Source organism: Xyrauchen texanus, chromosome 43 (assembly GCF_025860055.1).
Source record: "Xyrauchen texanus isolate HMW12.3.18 chromosome 43, RBS_HiC_50CHRs, whole genome shotgun sequence".
In the NCBI taxonomy this organism is placed as follows: Eukaryota; Metazoa; Chordata; class Actinopteri; order Cypriniformes; family Catostomidae; genus Xyrauchen; species Xyrauchen texanus.
Genome location: NC_068318.1, coordinates 30,989,792 through 31,012,146, shown reverse-complemented (window position 1 = coordinate 31,012,146; position 22,355 = coordinate 30,989,792). Strand labels below are relative to the sequence as shown.

At 39.0% G+C, this 22,355-nt stretch overlaps 2 protein-coding genes across 3 annotated transcripts in view; one reads left to right on the top strand and one right to left on the bottom strand.

Moving 5' to 3' along the window:
• The window catches only part of LOC127636209 (zinc finger FYVE domain-containing protein 16-like), a 35,268-nt gene extending 20,976 nt beyond the window's left edge, over window positions 1–14,292 (top strand). For both annotated transcript variants that reach the window (XM_052116642.1, XM_052116641.1), the window contains 11 exons: window positions 1,025–1,147; window positions 1,242–1,397; window positions 2,330–2,554; window positions 4,482–4,564; window positions 5,103–5,207; window positions 6,734–6,884; window positions 6,997–7,077; window positions 7,165–7,327; window positions 10,006–10,111; window positions 10,195–10,371; window positions 11,688–14,292. In XM_052116642.1, coding sequence (XP_051972602.1) covers window positions 1,025–1,147; window positions 1,242–1,397; window positions 2,330–2,554; window positions 4,482–4,564; window positions 5,103–5,207; window positions 6,734–6,884; window positions 6,997–7,077; window positions 7,165–7,327; window positions 10,006–10,111; window positions 10,195–10,371; window positions 11,688–11,846 — 1,529 coding nt within the window. In that variant the 3' untranslated portion in view covers window positions 11,847–14,292. The remainder of the gene's footprint in view (window positions 1–1,024; window positions 1,148–1,241; window positions 1,398–2,329; window positions 2,555–4,481; window positions 4,565–5,102; window positions 5,208–6,733; window positions 6,885–6,996; window positions 7,078–7,164; window positions 7,328–10,005; window positions 10,112–10,194; window positions 10,372–11,687) is intronic.
• A 934-nt stretch (window positions 14,293–15,226) lies between these two features.
• ankrd34ba (ankyrin repeat domain 34Ba) lies at window positions 15,227–16,876 on the bottom strand. The gene has a single exon (XM_052116644.1). The coding sequence runs from the start codon at window positions 16,874–16,876 to the stop codon at window positions 15,227–15,229; it is 1,650 nt and encodes a 549-aa protein (XP_051972604.1).
• Window positions 16,877–22,355: the final 5,479 nt, after the last annotated feature.

Below are 22,355 nucleotides of genomic sequence, written 5' to 3'. Positions count from 1 at the left end.
TGAGTTGAACATCATGTAATGCCAGTAGCAGCAATAGATGGCTGTAGTCACATACTGTGTAGTCTGATGCTTGTTGTAACATAATTTTATATTTTATTACAAGATGTGCTTTTGGATATATTATCAAACTATTATTTGTCAAAGTTTAGCATTTTAAAAGGTATTTGAAATGTCAGTTTTTGCAGTTAATGTCACTATGCTTGCAATCAAACCTGACCATGGTGTTACAAAGAAGACACAGAATAAGCATTTTTCTACCAATAATTTATTTCAAACATAAACGTGTAATAACTCAAAGTAAATGCATAATAATAACAATAAAATGAACATCAAGAAACAGAAATGAACTGCAAAATTCTAAAAGTTATATTGGAGAATAAAAGAAGAGTAAACATTTTGCAATTTACAAACGTGTAGTGTGCGTGTGTGTGTGTGTGCGTGTGTGTGTGTGTGTGTGTGTGTGTGTGTGTGTGTGTGTGTGTGTGTGTGTGTGTGTGTGTGTGTGTGTGTGTGTGTGTGTGTGTGTGTGTGTGTGTGTGATCATCTCACCCATTCATTTCCGAGTGTGTGTTTAGCATTGTGACTTTTTTTTGTGACCAATGTAAAAACAAAGTTCTTTGTTATAGTCTCACCAGTTCATTCAAGTGTGTTTGTGTGTGCGTGGATGTGTATGTTTTGCACTGAGGATGTTTTAGAGTCTCACTCTCTAATTTCTGTCTAAAAAAATGCTCTCTTTGGTCTTTCCCATTCTTTTTCAATGGGCGGTCAATTTTGACCACGAATACCAAAGATGTTGTTTATTTATTTTTTTGTATGTTCAGATCAAGTCACCAAGTGTTGTACTGTTCAGAAATTTATTTGGGACAAAAATTACCAAACAACCATAGGAGTGTTAAAGAACCAGCTCAGGAGAGTCATATTTTCATGATTCAGAATTTTACTGGTGAATCAATTAATTTGATTCAACAAATTTGACTTTCCATTGCACTTAATAATACGTGATTTTCTTTGGATTTCATCTCAGATTTATTAGTTGAGGAACGTCCTGCTGTTTGCCAGATATTGCTGCTATTGGAGGAGGGAGGACCACGACCTTTGACCTTTGTGCTCAACGCCAATTTACTGGTTAACGTCAAGCTCGTCACATGTATGTTTTAAGGCATCGTTGAAATGCGTGCGAATATACAACCTGTTTGTCTGACATACATCAATGCTATCTTTGTCTTTTGTTTGTGTTGTAGATTGTGGGAGGAGGTGCTGGTGCTTGAGTTCTAATGGTCTTCAGGGAGTGGGACAGAAGGAGCTGGTGTTTATAATTGAGTGTCTCCCAGAAGAAAACCGTCTGCCTAGAGATGTTTTCAACCTCTGTGTTAGTATATATCAGGAAGCACAGAAAGGTACGCCCCTCAAAAATTCAATCTTTTAACAGATGGCTGTATTATACACTTTTGCCTTATTTCTCCCCACAGAGTCTTTGTAGTCTTGACTACATATGACTACAATGTCACTCAAGGTTTCTTACACAAACAGCCATTTAGTTTTTTTATGACCATTTTCCATCCTCTCTCTGACCCTTAGAATTAAACCGGCAGTTATTGCTACTATACCTACAAGGCATCTACATGTAAATGGCCTTAATGTTATGATTGACTGAGAAACATCACCCACAGTTTGGAGTTTTGAACATTTACAGTGTGTGTAAATAGTTCACCAAACTTTTTTATTAACAAAAAAAGAACAAGAAAAGTCCTGTTTACCGTGATAAATCCCCTTTATTATTCTACAGACTCTGTTTAGCATTTTTTTTCAAAATCCCCAAACAAGGACCAAAATGATTAATTGTAACACCTCCTAGAGCTTTCAAGCTACATCCACCAAACTCAGCACACGTTGCTATATCTTTTCTAACTGATCGGAAAAGCCATTTTTGCATAGCGTAGCATCAAAATTCCAAAAGATCCCATAGACTTACATTGACAATGTTCAAATAGACCAATGGAATGCTCGTTAATTCAAACTCCAACTGTCATCAAATTAAAATGTAAACAAACACTCAAGGCCAGCCATATCATGGCTTTATGTTACAATACAAATTCTATCCACCTTTCTTGAGGTTAAAATCTTTTAAAAACTTCCAGAAAAAGTCTTTGTCTTGACATGTCTTGACCAACTTTAACGATCTAGTAAATAAATCAGATTTATACCAGGAAGAAATGTCAATTGTTCAATCATATTTTTATAATTTGTTGGACAACAACAGAAAACATTTATGTAAACAATTAAAAGCATTTATGGGGCTAATGCTGTGCTTTCCTTTTATGGTTTACAGGGAGGTTCATCGATCACCTTGGCAACGTGACGTTCACTGACAGTTTTCTGGGCAGTAAAGATCATGGTGGCGTGTTGTTCTTCTCTCCCAGTTTTCAGCCGGAGGATGGTTTGGCTCTGCCGCAGGTGTCTTTCCTCTGTGGGGTTTTGATTCAGAAGCTCGAGGTTCCCTGGGCCAAAGTGTTTCCCCTCCGACTCCTGCTCACACTGGGGGCGCAATACAATGGTGAGCCCTCGTCAAAACATGAAGCCCCTCAGTAGAGCCATCATTGCAATGGAAAAGCTTGTATTTACCCTTTAATTTTTTTTGTATTAGCGTTGTCAGGAAATGACCAATAAAATAATTTTTTATTGGTCATTTTTTGATTGATGCTTAATTTCCCGTGAAGTCATTTAGTCGGAAAGAGCATGTTATGTTATTGTTGAGTCATTTAATTCTAATCACATATAGCATGGACGTGGTGCCACTCAAAACTGCCACTCTTCTTAAAGAGACAGTACCGTTTTAGCACTTGTTCTACAAGCCAATAGTGCAAATTATGTAATATATGTAATTTCAAAGCATCATATTGATGGAATTTATTTAATTTCCTAAAGCTAAAATTATTTTTGAATTATTTATTTTCATAAAGTGCCAAGTTAGAAGGTCCCCTCTAATGTTTACCATTCAAAATATGCACTTCGGGGCTTGACCCCTATTGTTTTTGTTAGAGTTCCTATTATTATTATTATTATTCCAGCCCATAGAACCACTTGCAGGAAAGTTATGAAATTTGGCACACAGTTAGAAGACAGCCTGATCTGTTAGCGTAGCAAATTTGGCATTTCTACCTCAAACCCTTTAGCGCCACCAAGTGCCCAAATTTGCACTCGCGTTTATGTTAATAACTTTTGAACCGTGAGTCCTTGAAACGAAACTTTCCGCCATTTTAGGATTTTCTGAAAAACCTGCTTTTTCAAACTTGTCCTAGGCGATTTATCTGATTTACACGAAAATTAGCCTGCATCATCTAGAGGCACTCACGATGATAGGTTATTCACAGAATTTTGATAAACCATACTGTTTTCGAATGGCGCTTCAACGAATTTGACGAAGAATGCGCAAAATTGAGGCTGTATCTCTGCAACGCTTGTTGGGATTGGTACGAAACTTGGTATATGTCATCACCATTAGGCCCTGAGGTTACCTGCAACATTTAGGCACACTGCCCCCTACTGGTCAAGAGATAGCTGTTTTGGCTTATAAATCTGGTAGTCTTTCATGCATGATAACCATCATGCCCTGTTAGTACCTCCAGTTTCAGAACAGTGCCACATACTGGACAAAAATTCTAAGAACTTGTATTTTTATGATTGAAAGTTTACTTTTTCTAATGCCTCATACACTGTTCATCAAACTCTTACCAAAAACATGTCACAAAGCTTCTTTTGCTGCTCATGGTGCCGATAATTGGCACGCATGGCACCCGGTATCGCTGCTTGCAGCTATATTTCTTATTATTATTGTTGGATTTTAATGAACCTTCACTAACATCTATTGTTCTTCATCCATCCATCCATCCATCGTCAACCGCTTATCCTGTGTACAGGGTCGCGGGGGGCTGGAGCCTATCCCAGCTAACATTGGGCGAAAGGCGGGGGACACCCTGGACAGGTCGCCAGTCCATCGCAGGGATCTATTGTTCTTATTTATACATATTATTTTATTTACCATTGTCATTTCTATCCCATTCAGAGATTGCACTACAATGTCAAATGGACTTTTCACCTGTCATTTCTGTTTTAATTTCCCTGATATTTTCAATCATTAAAAAATTAATAGTAACAAAGCAAGCCAGAGCTGTAGCTACCATTGTAACCTGGGATCAATGAAACATTACATTTATATTTTTAAGGAAGTTATACATTTAGCCTTTATTTAAAATTACACCTTCAAACCCCATCAGAACTCTCTAAACACTGTCAATAACCCCCATTTGGGAAACCCTAATTTACAGCATAAGCAGCGAGTATTTTGCGAGTAAGCAAAATGGACATTATATCTGAAATATATACCCAAATGAATTGTAATTCAATCAAGAGCATGTGAATTGGAATTGAATCGGGAAATCTGTATCAATACCCAGCCCTAATCTGTTATTTATTCTTTACAGTGTATCCCTGCCCAATGGTGAGCGTGCGTTTCCGTGAGTCAGTATTTAAAGAGACGGGACACACCATCATGAATCTGCTCACTGTACGTGTTCACACTTCATATGAACTTTGACACATAATAAAAGCAGATTTCACACCAGATATTAATTCATCCTTTTATATGGATTGTTGTTTCATTAAAATTTTAGGTTTGCCATTTTGTGTTCAGTGGAAATGGGATATAGAAATATGATGTTTTAAAAAAAATATTAAGACAATTATGTGGCAGGAATTACCACATTAGTAGTAGATGCAACTCTTCTTTTAGAAAGGAAGATGGTTTGGTTAATCTGTTCTCCTGCCTGTCTCATCTGACATCTTTAGTTCAGCACAGGACAGATGAGGAAAGCGATTAGAGAGGGCTCAAGACTCAAGCCTTAGATCTCAAAGTGTAGCTCTTGAGATTTGAGAATTAAAGGCCGCCTTTTATGGCTTTTACTCCTAGCCACTTTCCTTTGTACAAGCATTGACATTTGTTGGTGTTATCTGATGTAGATTAAGTTAAATTCTCATCTAAACTGGCTCATTACTGGTGATTTCCTTTTGTGTCCACCATCATTCTTGTGTTGTGTTTGTCACAGGACCTGAGGAACTACCAGTACAGTTTACCGGTGGTGGATGGTCTAAGAGTACACATGGAGATGGGCAACAGCTATATCGACATTCCCAAGTCCAGGTTCAGTGAGGTCAGAGTTTTATTGGAATACTACAGTAGTGAGGCTCCCATTTTCCTTTTGACAATTTCCTGCAATTCATACGTTCAAACAGACATACTGGCTCATTCTGACATTTTCGCCGCTTCCCTGTTATGTGGAGATTGGCGAAATAAAAACAGGAGTACGGTGTGAACATAAACAGTCGTACGGGATGAATACGGATGTGATTCATGAAGTAACTTTTCCCTATGTGTGTGTGTGTGTGTGATTTGTGTATTTATCCCCTCTGGGCTTGCCGTAGAAAGCGTTATGGAGCTTATGTGAGAAAATAAGTTTTGTTAAATAAACTGACTGTTACAGTAATTCCTCTGTTTTGTTCATTTTACTGTCAATTAATCCTCATTTTAGTTTATTAATATTGTGGTGTCGTGTCTGGTGTGGACCATTGTTGTGTTAGTTACAAAAAAAAAGAATTATTAACTAATTGCATCTTCTACAATGTAATTAGATTACTGTACTAATTACATCTTCGACAATGTAATTAGATTACTGTACTAATTACATCTTCGACAATGTAATTTGATTACTGTACTAATTACATCTTCGACAATGTAATTTGATTACTGTACTAATTACGTCTTCGACAATGTAATTTGATTACTGTACTAATTACATCTTCGACAATGTAATTAGATTACTGTACTAATTACATCTTCGACAATGTAATTTGATTACTGTACTAATTACGTCTTCGACAATGTAATTTGATTACTGTACTCTGTCTGAAAAGTAATTGCATTATTTATTTCTAATTACTTTCTAAAACCCTGATCAACTTCGACCAGATGAAAAATACAAGGATAGGCATGTTGAATTCTTTCAAATAAATATAAATTATTGTAATAGTAAATAATAGGGATGATCAGCTCAGATACTGATGTTTTTTAACCGGATCGGGTATCGTTCCGACGAGCCAGATGATCCATATCTGATACGGTGCGTTTTTTGTCATTACCGTCAAGCTCCAAAAATGGGATAAAAACCATAAAAGCACCATTTAAGGTAATCTAATTGACTTGCATGTATTTAAAGCCTCTTGAAGACATACTATAGCTTAGTGAATCACAAAAGGCTGTGTTTAATAAATAAATATATGGTCTGTAATCTGCATGCGTAGCACGCTTCAGTAAATGAACGGTGCTCCGTTGTGTCACACACACACACACACACACACACACACACACACATAGCACGTGCGGATTGATTGCATGCTACTTAGTTCTGAGTGAGCGCTGCACGCATACTCCATCCGAGATGTTGATGCTCAATCGTTCGGTTCGCTTATAACATGCATTGAGATTGGAACCAGAGGAGCAATTCACCACACCTTAAAAGAAAATGTTAACTACTATGAACTCGCCCTCACACAGACACACTAAATAACTGCTGCATTCTCCATTAGACTATTACAAAAATAAATAATGTGTAGCCTACTCACAGCCTACATATTTGTCGTGACTCTAGTTAACTGTTTTGTTGTTGTCTGGCTGTTGCAGATGCTGAAGGTGGTGAACTCCTCCAACGAGCATGTGATCAGTTTTGGCGCTTGTTTCAGCACCGAGGCAGATTCTCACTTGGTTTGCATGCAGAACGAGGACGGAAGCTACCAGACACAAGCCAACAGTATACCAGGAAAAACCAGGACCGGTTTGTAATCTAGTGACACTGCAATTTAGTACAGAATCTGTGAAACTGTTCTCGTTTGTTTGGAATACATCAGTCGATGCCTGTCTGACCCGACCCCATCTTTCCTTTACAGTGACTGGAGCAAGTTTTGTTGTTTTTAATGGTGCTTTGAAAGCTTCATCAGGATTCATTGCCAAATGCAGCATCGTGGAGGGTAATGATTTCAGTCTGGTTTTCTCAGTTTCTCTTAGGAAGCGTTTGAAACTAAGTTGAATCATTTGTGTTTTCTCTTAATCTCTAGATGGGTTAATGGTGCAGATTCCTCCCGAGACCATGGAGGGCTTGCGGCAGGCGCTCCGAGACCAGACCGACTTCAAGATCCCCTGTGGAAAGGTGGATTCTGAAGAAACACGGGAAAATGTGAATGTACGCTGGGTCGACTGGACGGCACCAATCAACACTGGGTACTAAAGATTTATGATCTTAACGAACGCTGTCTATTGGAAGTGCTATACATCCAAACTGTACCAAATAATAACTGTACAGCATGATTAAGCACTATTGATTTGATCAGCTGTTCTGTTTGGCCACTGCAGCAAGTCACCTTGAAGTTCTTTGCTGCAGTGGTTGTTTGGCTGTGTTTACAATTCCTTCAACTTTGTCATTGCTGATTTTTCTTAATGATGGATATAAATTATGCTTATCCAGGTTTTTTTGTTTTAGGAAAGATTACATGTTAAGGTTGTCTTGCTTTTGGTTAGCTAAAATGGAAAATATTAAATAGGTGTAGCATAGTCAGTCACAAATAGGGGTTGGAATTGAGATCCTATTTATAACTGGTTGCATTTAAAAACAAAAATACAGGAACCAAATGACTTATGACATTCAGTTCCGTAAATGTGTTTTTGAACATTAATATTCTTCCGCCGATGTAGACGGAATGGCATATTAAAATGCTGACTCTGCTTCCTGTGCTGCTACTGAATCTACTGTGTCACGGCAAAATAAATAGTTTTATCCGGGTTGAGAATTTGCAGTCTGAATTGATAGTAATGTGATAAAAAGACAAAAAAAACATGTGACAAATAAATACAACATGCTGGTTACACACAGGAGCAAACAAACAGCATAACCAATATAGTCCAGTGTTTGAATGAATGACTCTTACGCGCCAGTTCGTTTTAATGCATCACCCAAAAAGACTCACATTTTGGGTGATGACTTCACATGACTCACTCGCTGTCTGAATCAGTCTGTGTGTTTAGTTTTCACTTGTCTTGAGCAATTCAGAACTTAACTAGAACTGTTTCTGTGGGCCTGTGAGACTTTTATTTACATTTATGCATTTGGCAGACTCTTTTATCCAAAGCGACTTACAGTGTCCCCCCGGAGCAACCTGGAGTTAAGTGCCTTGCTCAAGGACACAATGGTGGTGGCTGTGGGGATCAAACCAGCAACCTTCTGATTACAAGTTCTGTGCTTTAGCCCACTACACCACCACCACTCCATTTTAAGTTGTTAAAAGAATAATTTATGTAATCATTAAGGAACTGGAATCATCAAATTCCTCACAATTACAATTAGGGCTGCACGATATGGAGGATAAATGCGATAAATTGCTGGAAAAGCTAAATGCATGATTTCTGCATTTACACGTGTGCAACAATATCCGATATCTCCTTGCTCACGCATGCTTTTTCAGTTCTGCTAACAAATGTTCTATCGGGTTGAGGTCAGGGCTTTGTGATGCCACTCCAATACCTGGACTTCGTTGTCCTTAAACCATTTTGCTACAACTTTGGAGGTATGCTTGTGGCCATTGTCCATCTGGAAGACCCATTTGCGACCGAGCTTTAACTTCTTGTCTGATGTCTTGAGATGTTGCTTCAATATATCCACATCATTTTCCTTCCTCATGATGCCATCTATTTTGTGACGTGCACCAGTCCCTCCTGCAGCAAAGCACCCCAACAACATGATGCTGCACCCCTATGCTTCACAGTTGGGATGGTGTTCTTCGGCTTGCAAGCCTCAACCTTTATCCTCCACACATAATGATGGTCATTATGGCCAAACAGTTACATTTTTGTTTCATCAGACCAGAGGACATTTCTCCAAAAATAAGATCTTTGTCCCCATGTGCACTTGCAAACTGTAGTCTGGCTTTTTTATGGTGGTTTTGGAGCAGTGGCTTCTTCCTTGCTGAGCAGCCTTTCAGGTTATGTCAATATAGGACTTGTTTTGCTGTGGATATAGATACTTGTCTACCTGTTTGCTCCAGCATCTTCACAAGGTCCTTTGCTGTTGTTCTGGGATTGATTTGCACTTTTCACACCAAACTATGTTCATCTCTAGGAGACCGAATGCGTCTCCTCCTGAGTGGTATGATGGCTGTGTGGTCCCATGGTGTTTATACTTGCGTACTATTGTTTGTACAGATGAATGTGGTACCTTCAATCTTTTTATTTACTCTGTTTTTTTTAGTCAGACTAGAGGCTTGCATATAGCTAGAGTGTTTTGTTTATTTCATTGGTTTGGCACCGCTCGCATCCCTTCCCCCCCTCTCTGTGTGTCTTGGTAAATACAAGGTCTTGTATATATTTATTACCATTGCACCTTGCACAGACCACTTTGTACAGAATAAGACCACTGTATAAATGTACAGAATAAACCACTTTATTATTGCGCTTTGTTGTCCTTTTGTTCCAGCACACAAATAAATGTAATATCTATATTTAGTGTTACACCCCTAGACCATCTTGGGGTTGTAACCATATTCATTTACATATTAGATAATTTTATGTGGGACTTTTCTTTTTAATCATAAACCTTTGGTTTAACTTGCTTGTTGTCAACCTGCACTGAACTGGAGACTGATAGGACTGTTTTCATGTGACAATCTATTAATTGAAACTCATCTTTTGATAATCCACAGACCACAGTGGCCAATAAACAAGCCGAGTTTGAGTTTGTATACCAGCATCTGGTCTCATTTACGATCTACAGCCGGTTACTGCTACATATGCTCAAATTGTGACAGACTCCGCCCTAATTCCCATCCCTAGTCACAAATAAGCAAAGAGAACATTTTTAGGAAAGAATTTGATTGATAACATCGATTGCTAATGCTGTTTGTTTGCAGAGTCTCCAGTCCAATAGATGGCAGATCTCTGGAGGGCATGTCCAGTGTGAAGATCCAACAGGATTCTGAGTTTGAGATGGATGGCAGGGTCATCAGGTGTACGGAGGTGTGTCCCCTACGCTGCTCGTACCATAAGACACACTGAGCGATGCACAGAGTCTGGTTCATGCCTTGTGTCTCTCTCATCAGGTCTTCTATCTGTTGAAGTCCTCGGACGTCTCTTTGTCTGCTGTCCTCACATCATCAGCTCAGTTCCAGATTGAGATCGCCACCGCCAGCTGCGCAGCTCTCTGTCCGCACCTGTCTGTGCTCATGGCCATTGGAATCAACTCCCTCGCACTTCGTGTCTCCACCGACTTGGACATGGTAGTTATTTTTGGCCATAAAAAATTCTTCCACAAATTATACAGCAGTGTTGGGGAAACTACTGTGAAATTTTGTCTTGCCCCAAGCTAAAATATCTGATCTGCTGGTTGCAGCAAAAATAATTGTAATATGTTTAAATGGCCTGACTGGGCCAGACACAACAACATTGGCTCAACCAATGGCGTGAGTGTAGGGCGTGGCCACATAATTTTCCAAACAGTGTCCAACAGAGTCACTTAATTAAAATCTTTGTATCTGCAACTTGATTGCAATTCTGTTTTTTTCACACTAGTGGTGCAGAAATTAAACCACATTCAAGCAACCTATTTGGAAAAAGTAAATGGGGGGAAAAAAGTTAATTAAAAAGTAAATAACAAAATGTACTATAAGATATTTAAGGGGGTAACATCTAATTTCAGTATAACTGTCAAATTATTTTAAAAAGTAAAAAAAAAAAGGCAATAATGCATTAGGCATTAAAGTTGAAGACATTTATGGTGCATTTATGGTAAATGCAACAAATACATTCATAATATTTTATTAATAAAAATGTATATCTGAATATAATATCAAAGTCCTTGGCCACATCCACACTTATTCGTTTCTGTTTGAAAGCTCTGCAAAACAAAGTATGCAGGAATGGCGAGCATTTTTTTTAAACGCTTCATTTTCGGTGGAAGAAAATGCCGTTCTAATGTGCATAAGAGGCATAACTGCAGTGAAATTAATGCCTTTTCAAACGAAAATGTGATAGTGGGCATGTGGCCATAAATAAACAGTTTATTTTTGTTTTGAATGGGTTTGGACCTATAGAGACCATTTTCTGAAATGGTTTGTAACCATTCACTCGAAATAAATTTACCATGGTTTTACTACAGTAACCATTATTTAACAGTAAATAAAACCATGAATACTATATGGCTAAAGTATAACTGTATTAAAACGAAAACGTATGAGGAACGTAAAACGATTGAGGAACGTAAAACGATTGAGGAACGTAAAACGTATAGGGATCGCGAAACGTATTGGCGAGGAAACGTATTGCGAGGAAACGTAAAACTTATTTTGAGGGATCGCAAACTATTACGAGAGAATACAAAATATATTGCGAGGGACATAATCATGCAGAAAACTATAACGGCACTAACTTCGAGAATGTGTTGTATGCTACTGCACACTTAAACCTGAAATATTGAACTGGGACAATAATGATCTGAATTAAAAGATTATGTACAATTTGTATTACAATGCTGTAATATAGATTATGTACTACTCATACAAAAGATTCATAACCCAGTAATCATTGTGTTTTGTAGGTTGAGTATCAGGCTGGCTCTGGATGCCGCCTCCTGCCTCAGAAGTATATGAATGATCTGGACGGGGCCCTGATTCCTGTCATTCATGGAGGAAGCTCCTGTGTCCCCCGCCAGGCCATGGACATGGAGTTCTTCTTCTACATCACTCAGTGCATTTGATGCTGGTGACTTATAAACTTTCTTTCCATAAGCAGTCAAGGGACATTTATGAACGAGACCAGTGAATCGCTTATGAGTGGAGACGGGCCCATATATGATCATCTGTCTGTGTGATCTGAAGAGGTATGGACACTTTGATGCATTTTAAAGGAAATAAAAAGCACTTCACAGAAGTGGAACTATTAAAGAGATCGTGGTGCTTTAGAGTAAGAGGTCTTGTATTGGCATAAAAACGAAATGCGCAAGACGTCATACTTTTGCTGTGCATCTTCGGTTGTGTATGCTGGCCAATGAATGTTAGTTTGAACCATAGGGAATTGTTTTTATGTGACTGTGATGTCATATATACCAAGAATTATAACCATTACTTGATCGTGCGCAGAAAAACAGCTCGTGATGCACTAGGTTTTAAGTCCTGAGCAGGTTTTTCCATCCGTCATAATTTATCGTCACCAAATGAAGTCGCTTCATGTGGGCCGATGAAGCCATATGAAGATTTGTGTACTGATTATTGTACTTCCTAAGTACAGCATCTTATGGTTAGTCATTTTTCTTATTTGTAAAATGCATAAAGGGTAAGATACACCTTTTGTTTGCTTGTTTAAATCATAGATGAAATCATCTGTTAATTCGATTTAAGCATTTTTTAAGCTTAAATTCTATTTTTGGAACGGTTTCACATGGTGACTAAAGGTGATATTTTTGATAGGGCATTTAAATATTACTTTAAACATCTGCATTTACAGCCCCAGTTGAGTTTATTCTGCAGTCGAGTATAGATTGATGTCATGCATTTGGAAAAATAGTTGGATGTAAGTTTCAAACAGCATATAGTACAGTACAGAATAAGACGAAAAGACTGTTCAGCATTAACATTTATATATTTATTCACACTGTACTGCATTGATTGAATACCTGGATGTTGTCGAGAAAAAATCCAGGTCATATTTCATCCCAAAATCAAAAGACAAAGTGATGAAATTACATTTTGCATTAAAAATAATTCAATAAATCTCGTTTTTTTAGTCCGACAAGATTTATTTTGCTTTGATGCAGTACTTGCTGTATACACCCCTTTATTCTCATTTCTCTAGTCCAATTGTAAGTAACATTGTAAGTGTTGTTGAATTTAATTCGAATTTGAATCAAATACAAATAATTGTGTATGTATAGGTTAGAACTTGGGGGTTTAAATGTGCATAATTATCATAAAAATAATGTTACAATGCAAAAAAAAAATCTTAATGGGCCTAAAATAAACTGTTTTATTTAAGCAAAATATATATATATATGTGAAATTGACCTATTAGTTTATAACCAACCCCATCTATTAACACCACAAATGTGTGTTGTGTGACCAGCAGGATATTTAAAGGTTTTAGAACCCTTGAAAGTGAACAACGTGGACTGAAATGATTTTCTCTCAACACACCTGAACGCTTAATCTCCATGTTTGTTTTTCTTTGTTTAGTTTTTTATTAGTAGTGCTTGCGGAGCAATATTATATTATTATTCCTAAAATTTGGTCAAACCATAAAGCCAATTATTGAGGCGGCCAAATACTATATGTACACTATACTCCAGGCATTAAAGTATCTATACGTGTTTGTAACTTTGTAAATTTGACAGATTTCAGAATCGTTTGAAAATGCCTTCCTATGCTGGATGATATTTCTGAACTTTAGTAGCAGTTTTCTCAATGCAATAAAAAAAGTGAACCTTTATTTACAGTTTATTCACTAATAACTGTGCAGTTCTGCATTTCCAAATCAGCCTAAAAATTACCTTGAAAATGCATAATGTTTTTTTTTTTTTCATGCAAATTATAGTTATGTTGCTTACGTTTCTGAAATCATAAATTACGTGCTGCAACTAAATGGAAGTCTAAATTCATTAATTTAGAAAGTTCACTTTTCCTGGTCAAATTAAAGACCGGACGAGTGATTGTTTCGTACTTTTATTTAGGCTTTTTTTCTTCGTAGTGATGAAACACAACATAAACAGTGATGCATCAGCTTATGATATATTGTCTCACTTATTCAAATAACCTGAAGGCTTCTATACTTGTGTCACAAACCAATTACAAATATGTAACAAATACAAATGTACTTAAAATACAGATGATTGTTGTGGGAGGATTGAGATTAAATGTCTGTGAAATAAGTTTAGCATTTTATAAACATCTCAGATCTGCTTCCATATATTTGGGCTTAGTGGAATATTTTGGAAGTTAAATTATTTTCTCACTGTTACTGATTAATTAAAATCATCACAAAAGTATTTTTATGCTTTTAAGCTCTTAATATGTACCAATTTGCATAATGTATATCTATTTATTCATGAAAAACAGATTTATTTGAGGAATTATCTGGTATTGGACCTACATATGTTCTACAAAACAACATTCATTTCTAATATGTATCTCATGTACAATAAAATTTTGATAAATATGCTAAATCTCATGCTCATTGATTACATTTTGTAATAACATCTTTGTTATTTTTCTACTTTTGGTGATTAGCTGCAAGTGTAATAATAATAATTCCTTACATTTATATAGCTTTACATAGCATAGGGATGATGCGACGGCAGCCATAGTGCACCAGAACACCCACCACACACCAGCTATTGGTGGGGAGGAGAGAGTAGAGTGATGTAGCCAATTCAGGGATGGAGATTGGGGAATTTGGCTAGGACACCGGGGTTACACCTCTACTCTTTACGAGAAGTGTCCTGGGATTTTTAATGACCACAGAGAGTCAGGTCCTCAGTTTAACATCTCATCCAAAGGACGGTGCCTTTTTATAGTATAGTGTCCCCTTCACTATACTGGGGCATTAGGACCCACACAGACCGTAGGGTGAGCAGCCCCTGCTGGCCTCCCTAATACCACTTCCAGCAGCAACCTTGGTTTTCCCCAGGAGGTCTCCCATCCAGGTACTGGCCAGGCTCAACCCTGCTTAGCTGGGCAACCATTGAGTGTACAGTTTGGACATTATACATCCAGAGGATGTTAATGATGTTTTTAGTTTATCAAATGTACCCAACCTGTATAAACACTTTACTGTTGGTTTTTGTACCATGAAGATGATGTTCAAGCACAACATGCAATCAAAGGTATGTACTCTACACAATGACTCAACAAATGCATTGGCAAGCCACTTTTCTATGCAATTAATTGATCAACCAACTGTGACCTTTTTTTCTGTCAATGCTGTTTAATCAATGTTCTGTTTTTTTCTAATGGAAGGTGTCTTCACCGATGTAAAGTTGTTTACATCGTCTTGTGTACATTATTGACTAGACACAAGATTATGGTATTTGTTCAGAGCTTCAGACGCCAGCAATGAATTAGTCTGTTAGAAGCAACCGTAAAGTGATCAGTGACCAAAGAGTTCTGTAAAGTCTCCAGGTCGTTTGAGCTGCTCCGTTTGCATGGAGTGCCTTCTCAACAGCATCCTTCTGGTCTTGAGATCCTTGGGAAAACCCGCAGGAGCCGAGGGAATGCAGGGCTTTGTCCCTGCCACCACGCCACAAACTGCTTTGTTGATGCCACTTGAATTGCCGGTTCCAGTAATGTTTGGGATTGGGGCATGCTGGTTCAATGGAGGAAGGAAGCCAGCTCGAGGATGGGAGATGGGTTCCAGAAGCGCCCCGGAACCGCGACGCTCATAGCTGATTGTGTTTCTCATGTGCAGGTGCGCCAATGATGCATTCTCAAGAGACTCTCTTGACCCTACCAAAGTAGGAGAACGAGACTTGCCAAGCTTCCTCTTCTCCACCTGTCCTTTATGGTCTTCTGAAGAGTTGGCAAGGGTCACTGAAAGTTGGGAATCTGAGCTGTAGTGATCCATTCCTAGTTTCTTTCTCTGGATTATATTTCGGAGACTAGACACTGCCAGGTTTGGCAGGAACCTGCTGGGATCCTTTTCCGCTGGTAAAGCTTCAGCACTGCTTTTGCAGTGAAGATTGGGATGGGAAAGAGAGTGCAAGGAAGATAAGCTCTCAAAGGACATATTTCGATACGGTACACCTTCTGGTCTTAACCCTTTACCGTTGTTGGAGTTTATCTCGTGGCTTAGAGCTTGACTCAAACAGTTGGCTTCTTTCAGATCAACACTGCAATGTCTCGAGAGTGGCGTATTACCGAAAGCCATTCTGTTCATTCTGAAAGTCATCTCCTCTTCAGGTGTAATGTCAGAAGGTTCCTCCGTAGGAGTGGTACTTTTTCCAAGCTGTTGGACCAGGAAACACTGGGGGATCGTCAACCATGGCTCGGAGTGTAGTCTTTGAAGATGATGGAGCTTGTTCAGGCGACTATGTACCAGAGATGCCTGGCGGGAAGGAGATGTTGGCTGAGAATTCGTTATGCTTTGAAGGTCCTGGAAGGAAAACTTATGCTCTGTAAGGATGGAAGAAAGGGTCTCCTGTGGTGATGTACTGAGAAGTATATCAGATGGAGAGGCACAGGGACCAGTTGAGGAATGCTGCTTGTCCCATTGTTCCACCGTTGCAAGTGGAGGAATGGATAGATGCTGCTTCGCCGTTTGCCTTCCACATGCTAGTTTATCAGGAGTGATGATGATAACTTCTTTTCCTTTGGCCTTGCAGGCATTCATCAACATTTTAAGTGTTTCTTCATCGCTGGAGTTGATGGCGTGTATCAAAGCAGAATTGCCAGCGCGGTCTTCCAGACACGGATCTGCACCGCTACCCAAAAGCAATGACACCACTTCGGAACCAGCTTGCTCCAAACAGGCATGCATTAGAGCCGTCTTCCCGCTCTTGTCCTGGATGTTTGGGTCAGCGCCACTCTCGAGCAGATATCCAACCATTTTAGCCTTCGAAACGCTTTGGTGGTCCATATGTCGGCTTTGGCAGGCGACCATCAGGGGCGTTTCCCCACGCTCATTACTCTCGTTTATGTAAGCCCCGCCTTCCAGAAGCAGACGTGTAAGACGGAGTCGGCTTAGGTAGACGGCTTTTAGCAAGGAGTTGCCGTCAACGTTGCCTGCTTGTGCACCGTCCATCCTCAACTCTTTCACTGTTCACTCTTGATATGGGTCACGAATGATGCCATCGCAAAGCCTGTGAACAGGGAAGCAAGATTAGGTATCTACATGGCCTTAGTGACACCACTTGTCATTATCAGCTGTGATTCAGGTGTGAAAGGCAGTTCATTTTTGATAGCCCAGGTTGCACCTAATTGCACTAGTGTTGGGGAAGCTACTTTGTACCGAGCCCCTCGGAGGACAGGGAAGGAATTTATTTTCTTAATATTGCGTTCCCTTGCAAAAATGTTTGCATTCCCTTGCAATAGCTTTATCTGCCCCTTTCAGAACTGAACCATGGTTTACCATAGTAACCATAGTTTATGGAAAATTATCCTGGCGCTGTTAATTATGATCAAAATGCCATATAACCATTTTATTTACATTTATGCATTTGGCAGATGTTTTTATCCAAAGCAACTTAGTGCACTTATTACAGAGACAATCCCCCCGGAGCAACCTGGAGTTAAGTGCCTTGCTCAAGGACACAATGGTGGTGGCTGTGGGAATCGAACCACCAACCTTCTGATTACCAGTTATGTGCATTAGACCACTACACCACACCATCACCATTTTATACCAACCAACCCATTTTTTCTAGGCAATAATAGTAAAGTGGGACTCTCATATTGTTTATACATTTTTTTTGTAAGGGCATGTTTTTTTGGGGGGTGGAAACCGTGGTTGTTCTGTGGCGCAACAGCGCTACTCATGGGAAAATGTAGCTTGTTTCTGGAAAAGCTACACTAATGTGAAAATAGCTGAGCTAACATGACACTACCGATCAATGTAGTTTACAGCAGTAAGTTAGTTGCATCGCTACTTTGTTCGATACATATCAACACTTAATTACCTGGGGCGGAGCCAGGAGTTTTTCAAAGGGGCAAGCGCTCGGACTGCACAGAAATGTTCGGGCAGCATTTTTATATTGTCGGACTGTGGGCGGGGGGTGAGTGGATACATTGACACCTGGGACGGAGAGGTGCGGCGACCTTGGTGTGCACACATGTTAAGTTTGTACAGAGATGATTTCACCTCTAAAGGACTAAATTGTGCCAATAAATGAAAAAACAGCAATTGCGAGTGGGGTGGCCAGGCTTCGGTCCATGGTGGCCACGGCCACCCCTAGCTCCGCCACTGTTAATTACACATTGCATTCACAGAATGGAAGACTCAAAAATGGTGCTGAATTATCATGCATTTTTTTTTTTCATTGTGATTTGCATGATTGGTTGCTCCTGCAAATAGCTAAATAAATCAAATATGCTGGCATCAAATGCACTTTACCACTATCCTTGTTTTCTCATTGCTGCTCGGCAACGAGCTCTTTCTGTAGAATCACAGCGCTCTTTCTCCAGTACACTTCTGTTTTTTTTGAAAAGCTTAATTCAATTAAGCGAGGCAGAGACCTTGGCTTTATTGTTTGCTGTTACCGCCAGACAACATTCTTTGCGGTGCCTGTCCTTTTCAGCGTGAGCAGAGAGCTCGGCCTGCATCTCTCTATAGGCCATTGTGCTGACTGTCCTTGATGTTAGTTTTTTCAAAGCAATGGTAGAACATGATGCTTTTGATAGGAGTTTATAAAGCATTTTTAAATGCGTTAAAGTCAACTGGGGAGACAGTTACTGGTGCTTATGTAAAGAGGGTGGAGACACTTTATTCTATAATGCAGGGATGTATTTTACTTACTGCAGTTTACAGCAGCTTGCTGCAACTAGTTAGTAGTTGTTTGTTTGTTTTTTCAAACATTTCTCATTAGGGCTGAGCCCGAAGTGCACACTGATAGGAGTGGGTATGAATAGCCCCTGACAAAGGTTAGCGCCACCTGTTTGGTCAAAATTATTTTGGTGTGTAATTTCTCTCCTTATAATGATTGTAATGGACACCTCAGATTAAATCTCTGCCCACTAAAGTGACCATCTCGGACAGAGACGTTTGAAAATGGCTCAGATTATCTTCAGACCAGGCCACACAGAATAAAACGTTACCGTGGAGACGTAGTACGTGTGAAGGCTTCAAGCTATTTTCTGCGGCATCTACGCACAACTCCCCACGCACCCCACCGAGAGGGAGAACCACATTATAGTGACCACGAGGAGGTTACCCCATGTGACTCTACCCTCCCTAGCAACCGGGCCAATTTGGTTGCTTAGGAGTCCCGACTGGAGACACTCAGCACACCCTGGATTATAACTCGCAACTCCAGGGGTGATAGTCAGCATCTTTACTCGCTGAGCTACCCAGGCCCCGTCCCATCCTACTTTTAAAAAAATAAATAAATAAATCAAAATGCTTTCAAAAATATCACTTTGAAATATGGCAGATTGCGAAAAGTAAAATGGGTTGCGAATTTGAAACGTGTTATTCAAAATTAAATGGAACAATGTTATTGAAAGAGAAGTACTACTTACTGTCCACATCTGCCAAAAGCTGAAAAAGAGAGGATTTGTAAAATCTGGAGAGAAAAAAGGGTGGGAGGGTTATAAAATTGGAGCGTTGGTATGTATATTATCTTATATATCATCCTCAAAATGGTTACTTTAAAGATCTTTAAGCGTGCACAACATTTCAAAAGACTGATTGTGTAATGAAAGTTACTCTGAAACATGACATGTGTTTTTATAAGAACATGCTTCTTGCTGTGAACAACATGCAATCCCTCTGTGTGAAAACGGTTTAAACAAGTTGTCATGAGCAGTTTGCATGCCGTTACCATGGAGGAAATGACAATTGCATAAGAGTGCATGTGAGTTCTACCCTGTCAGCGATGTTCTGCCTAGGTGCTCAACTCTACTGGGAACAGGTAGAAAAGCTCCAACTGGTGCATGCAAAAAAATGTGCCCAATACTGAAGTAGCCCCTATAAATGAAGTCCAGCTGATGTACGTTGAGAGTGCAAACAAATGGACTTTATGCCATTATGAATATGGCTGTGATTTTCTCCAGGCATTTACAATGTACATGGAAGCATGATGTATGAAAAAGCATTTTCAATATGCACTTCAGATTTTGAAGAGGTCGCAAAGTGTTTCTATTTTTAATCAAGGTACCTGCGGTACAACGTTTGTGATGCCCACAACTGAAATGGAGAAGGTACACATTTACTGCACATTTAAAGGAATTGGTCACGCAAAATGTAAATTCTGGCATCATTTGCTCACCCTCATGTAGTTCCGAACCCGTATGACTTACTGACGAATAAATGTGAGCCTTTCATTGCATACAATGCATTTTGAATGGTGACTGAGACTAACATTTTATGTTCCATGGAAGAAAAGAGCTAGAAATGTTTGGAAATACATGAGGGTGAATAAATGATGACATAATTTGTCTTTCTGTGAACTATTCCTTTAACAAGGCAAACCTAATTCAATAGCATCTCAACAGCCACAAATTGTGAATGCAACTGCAAATTTTGGTACCTTTATTTATCCAGTGTTAATGCAAATAATAAGCAATAAAAATAAACTTTGTTTACTTTCTCTCTCTCTCTCTCTCTCTCATATATATATATATATATGATATGATATAAAACGATGCTCTTACCGTATAATTGAACAGACCTGGAAAGAGGCTGAAGTCGATGTTTTGTGGGTGTCACCAGCTGCCTGTTTGTAGTGTAAATGCGCTTGACTGTGCGTGCATGACAGCGATGAGATCCAAGCGACAATGAGAGGTGCATTATTCACACACTCGCAGGAGAAACACGCCGGGTGGGAGAGAAAGAAAGCGAGAGCAAAGAAAGAGATCGAGACTTAAAATAACCGTGATTCTCAAGAACTTCAGATACACATTCGGAGCCCTTCAGGGTTGAGAGAATTCATTTATGTGAATGCAATCTGAAAGGTCACTGAATAATACTTTCAATATCTTATTTACAAGAGGGTCCAGTCACAGGACTATAAATGCAGCACATTACTGGGGCACATCTCACAAAACCTCTCAAGAACAGGTCCAGGTCATATTTCACCCCAAAATCAAAGGAAAGGATTAATTTCTTGAGAAAAGCATGTTTATTGGATCAATGTAATCTTTATATTCATGACCATTAGAACACAATTTGATGACAATATGCAAAGTTTAATTTTAATGAAAATAATTAAAAAAATAAAATAAAAAAAAAAAATCAATCTCAGTTGTTCCAAAATAGGCTTTATTATGCTAAATCGATTTATTTAGCATTTTGGGGTGTATAAATAAGAAAAAGTCCTGTACACTAATGTTGCATGCAATAATAATAATAATAATAAAATGTTACAAATGTATCGATTCAGGAACATTTTGGTCCTGCAACCAGCGGTGTTGCCAGAAACAAGGCTCTGGGTGTCCAAGAACTGAAGCGCATTCATTTATTTTAGCATTCGTTACATTTTAAAATGACTAAACAAATTACAGTCATGACAATTTTATCAATGAAGTATGTTAATGTATCCAAGTATTAATCTTAATAGTTAGTCATAAAATTTGATTTACTTATTTTGAAACTGTTCCGAATAATTTTCCAAAATGTGATTGGAGAATTTGCACTAAACAGAAGTTACATTCACTGCCTCAAAAACGTCATTTTGGATAATAAATGTGTCATGCATTAGGTTGAACAGAACCACCATAATCCAGCATAAACGCAGTCATCATAATCATTTATTAAATTCTGTATTGATGCAGCTAAGATTCGGCATCATGTCGATACATTTTACACCCGTGTACAAAACAGCAATATTGTGTTTCTGCTTCAGTTGTTGTGGTGTTGATTCACATTGTTTCTAGATTATTGTGCAGAGTGATCAGATGCATTTTAAATAATTGCAAAAAGCTTCATTAGCCATAACTTGTGCCCTGGCACAAAATGACCAGCTAACATCATTTCACTAATCATATCAGCAGCACCTGGGAAAGTGTGAACGAGTACTAGTCAGGTGAAATCACTCTATCATTCTGATTGGATTATAAGAGCAGACTGATGCTATAAAGGAGGGAAGAAGTGCTTCCAATCATTGTGTTCTTGATAGCAATGGTTACCTCTAAAGAAAGATGTGCAGCCATCATCACTTTGCATCAAAATGGACTCACATGCAAGGAAATTGCTGCAAAGAATATTGCAGCTGAAAGAACCATTTACCAGATCAACAAGAGCTTCATGAAAGAGGTTCAACTGCAGTGAAGAAGGCTTCAGGACGTCCCAGAGTGTCCAGCAAGCACCAGGACCGTCTCCTCCTGAGGAGTCAGCTATGGAATCGTGTCACCACCAGTGCAGAGCTCAATATTGGCAGCAGGTTGGTGTGAGGGCATCTGCAGCACAGTGAGGCGAAGACTTTTGGACAATGGCCTGGTGTCAAGAAGGGCAGCAGAGATGCCACTTCTCTCCAAGAAAAACTTCAAGGACAGACTGAAATTCTGCAGGAAGTACAAGGATTGGACAGAAGACTGGTGCAAAGTTATTTTCTCTGATGAAGCCCCCT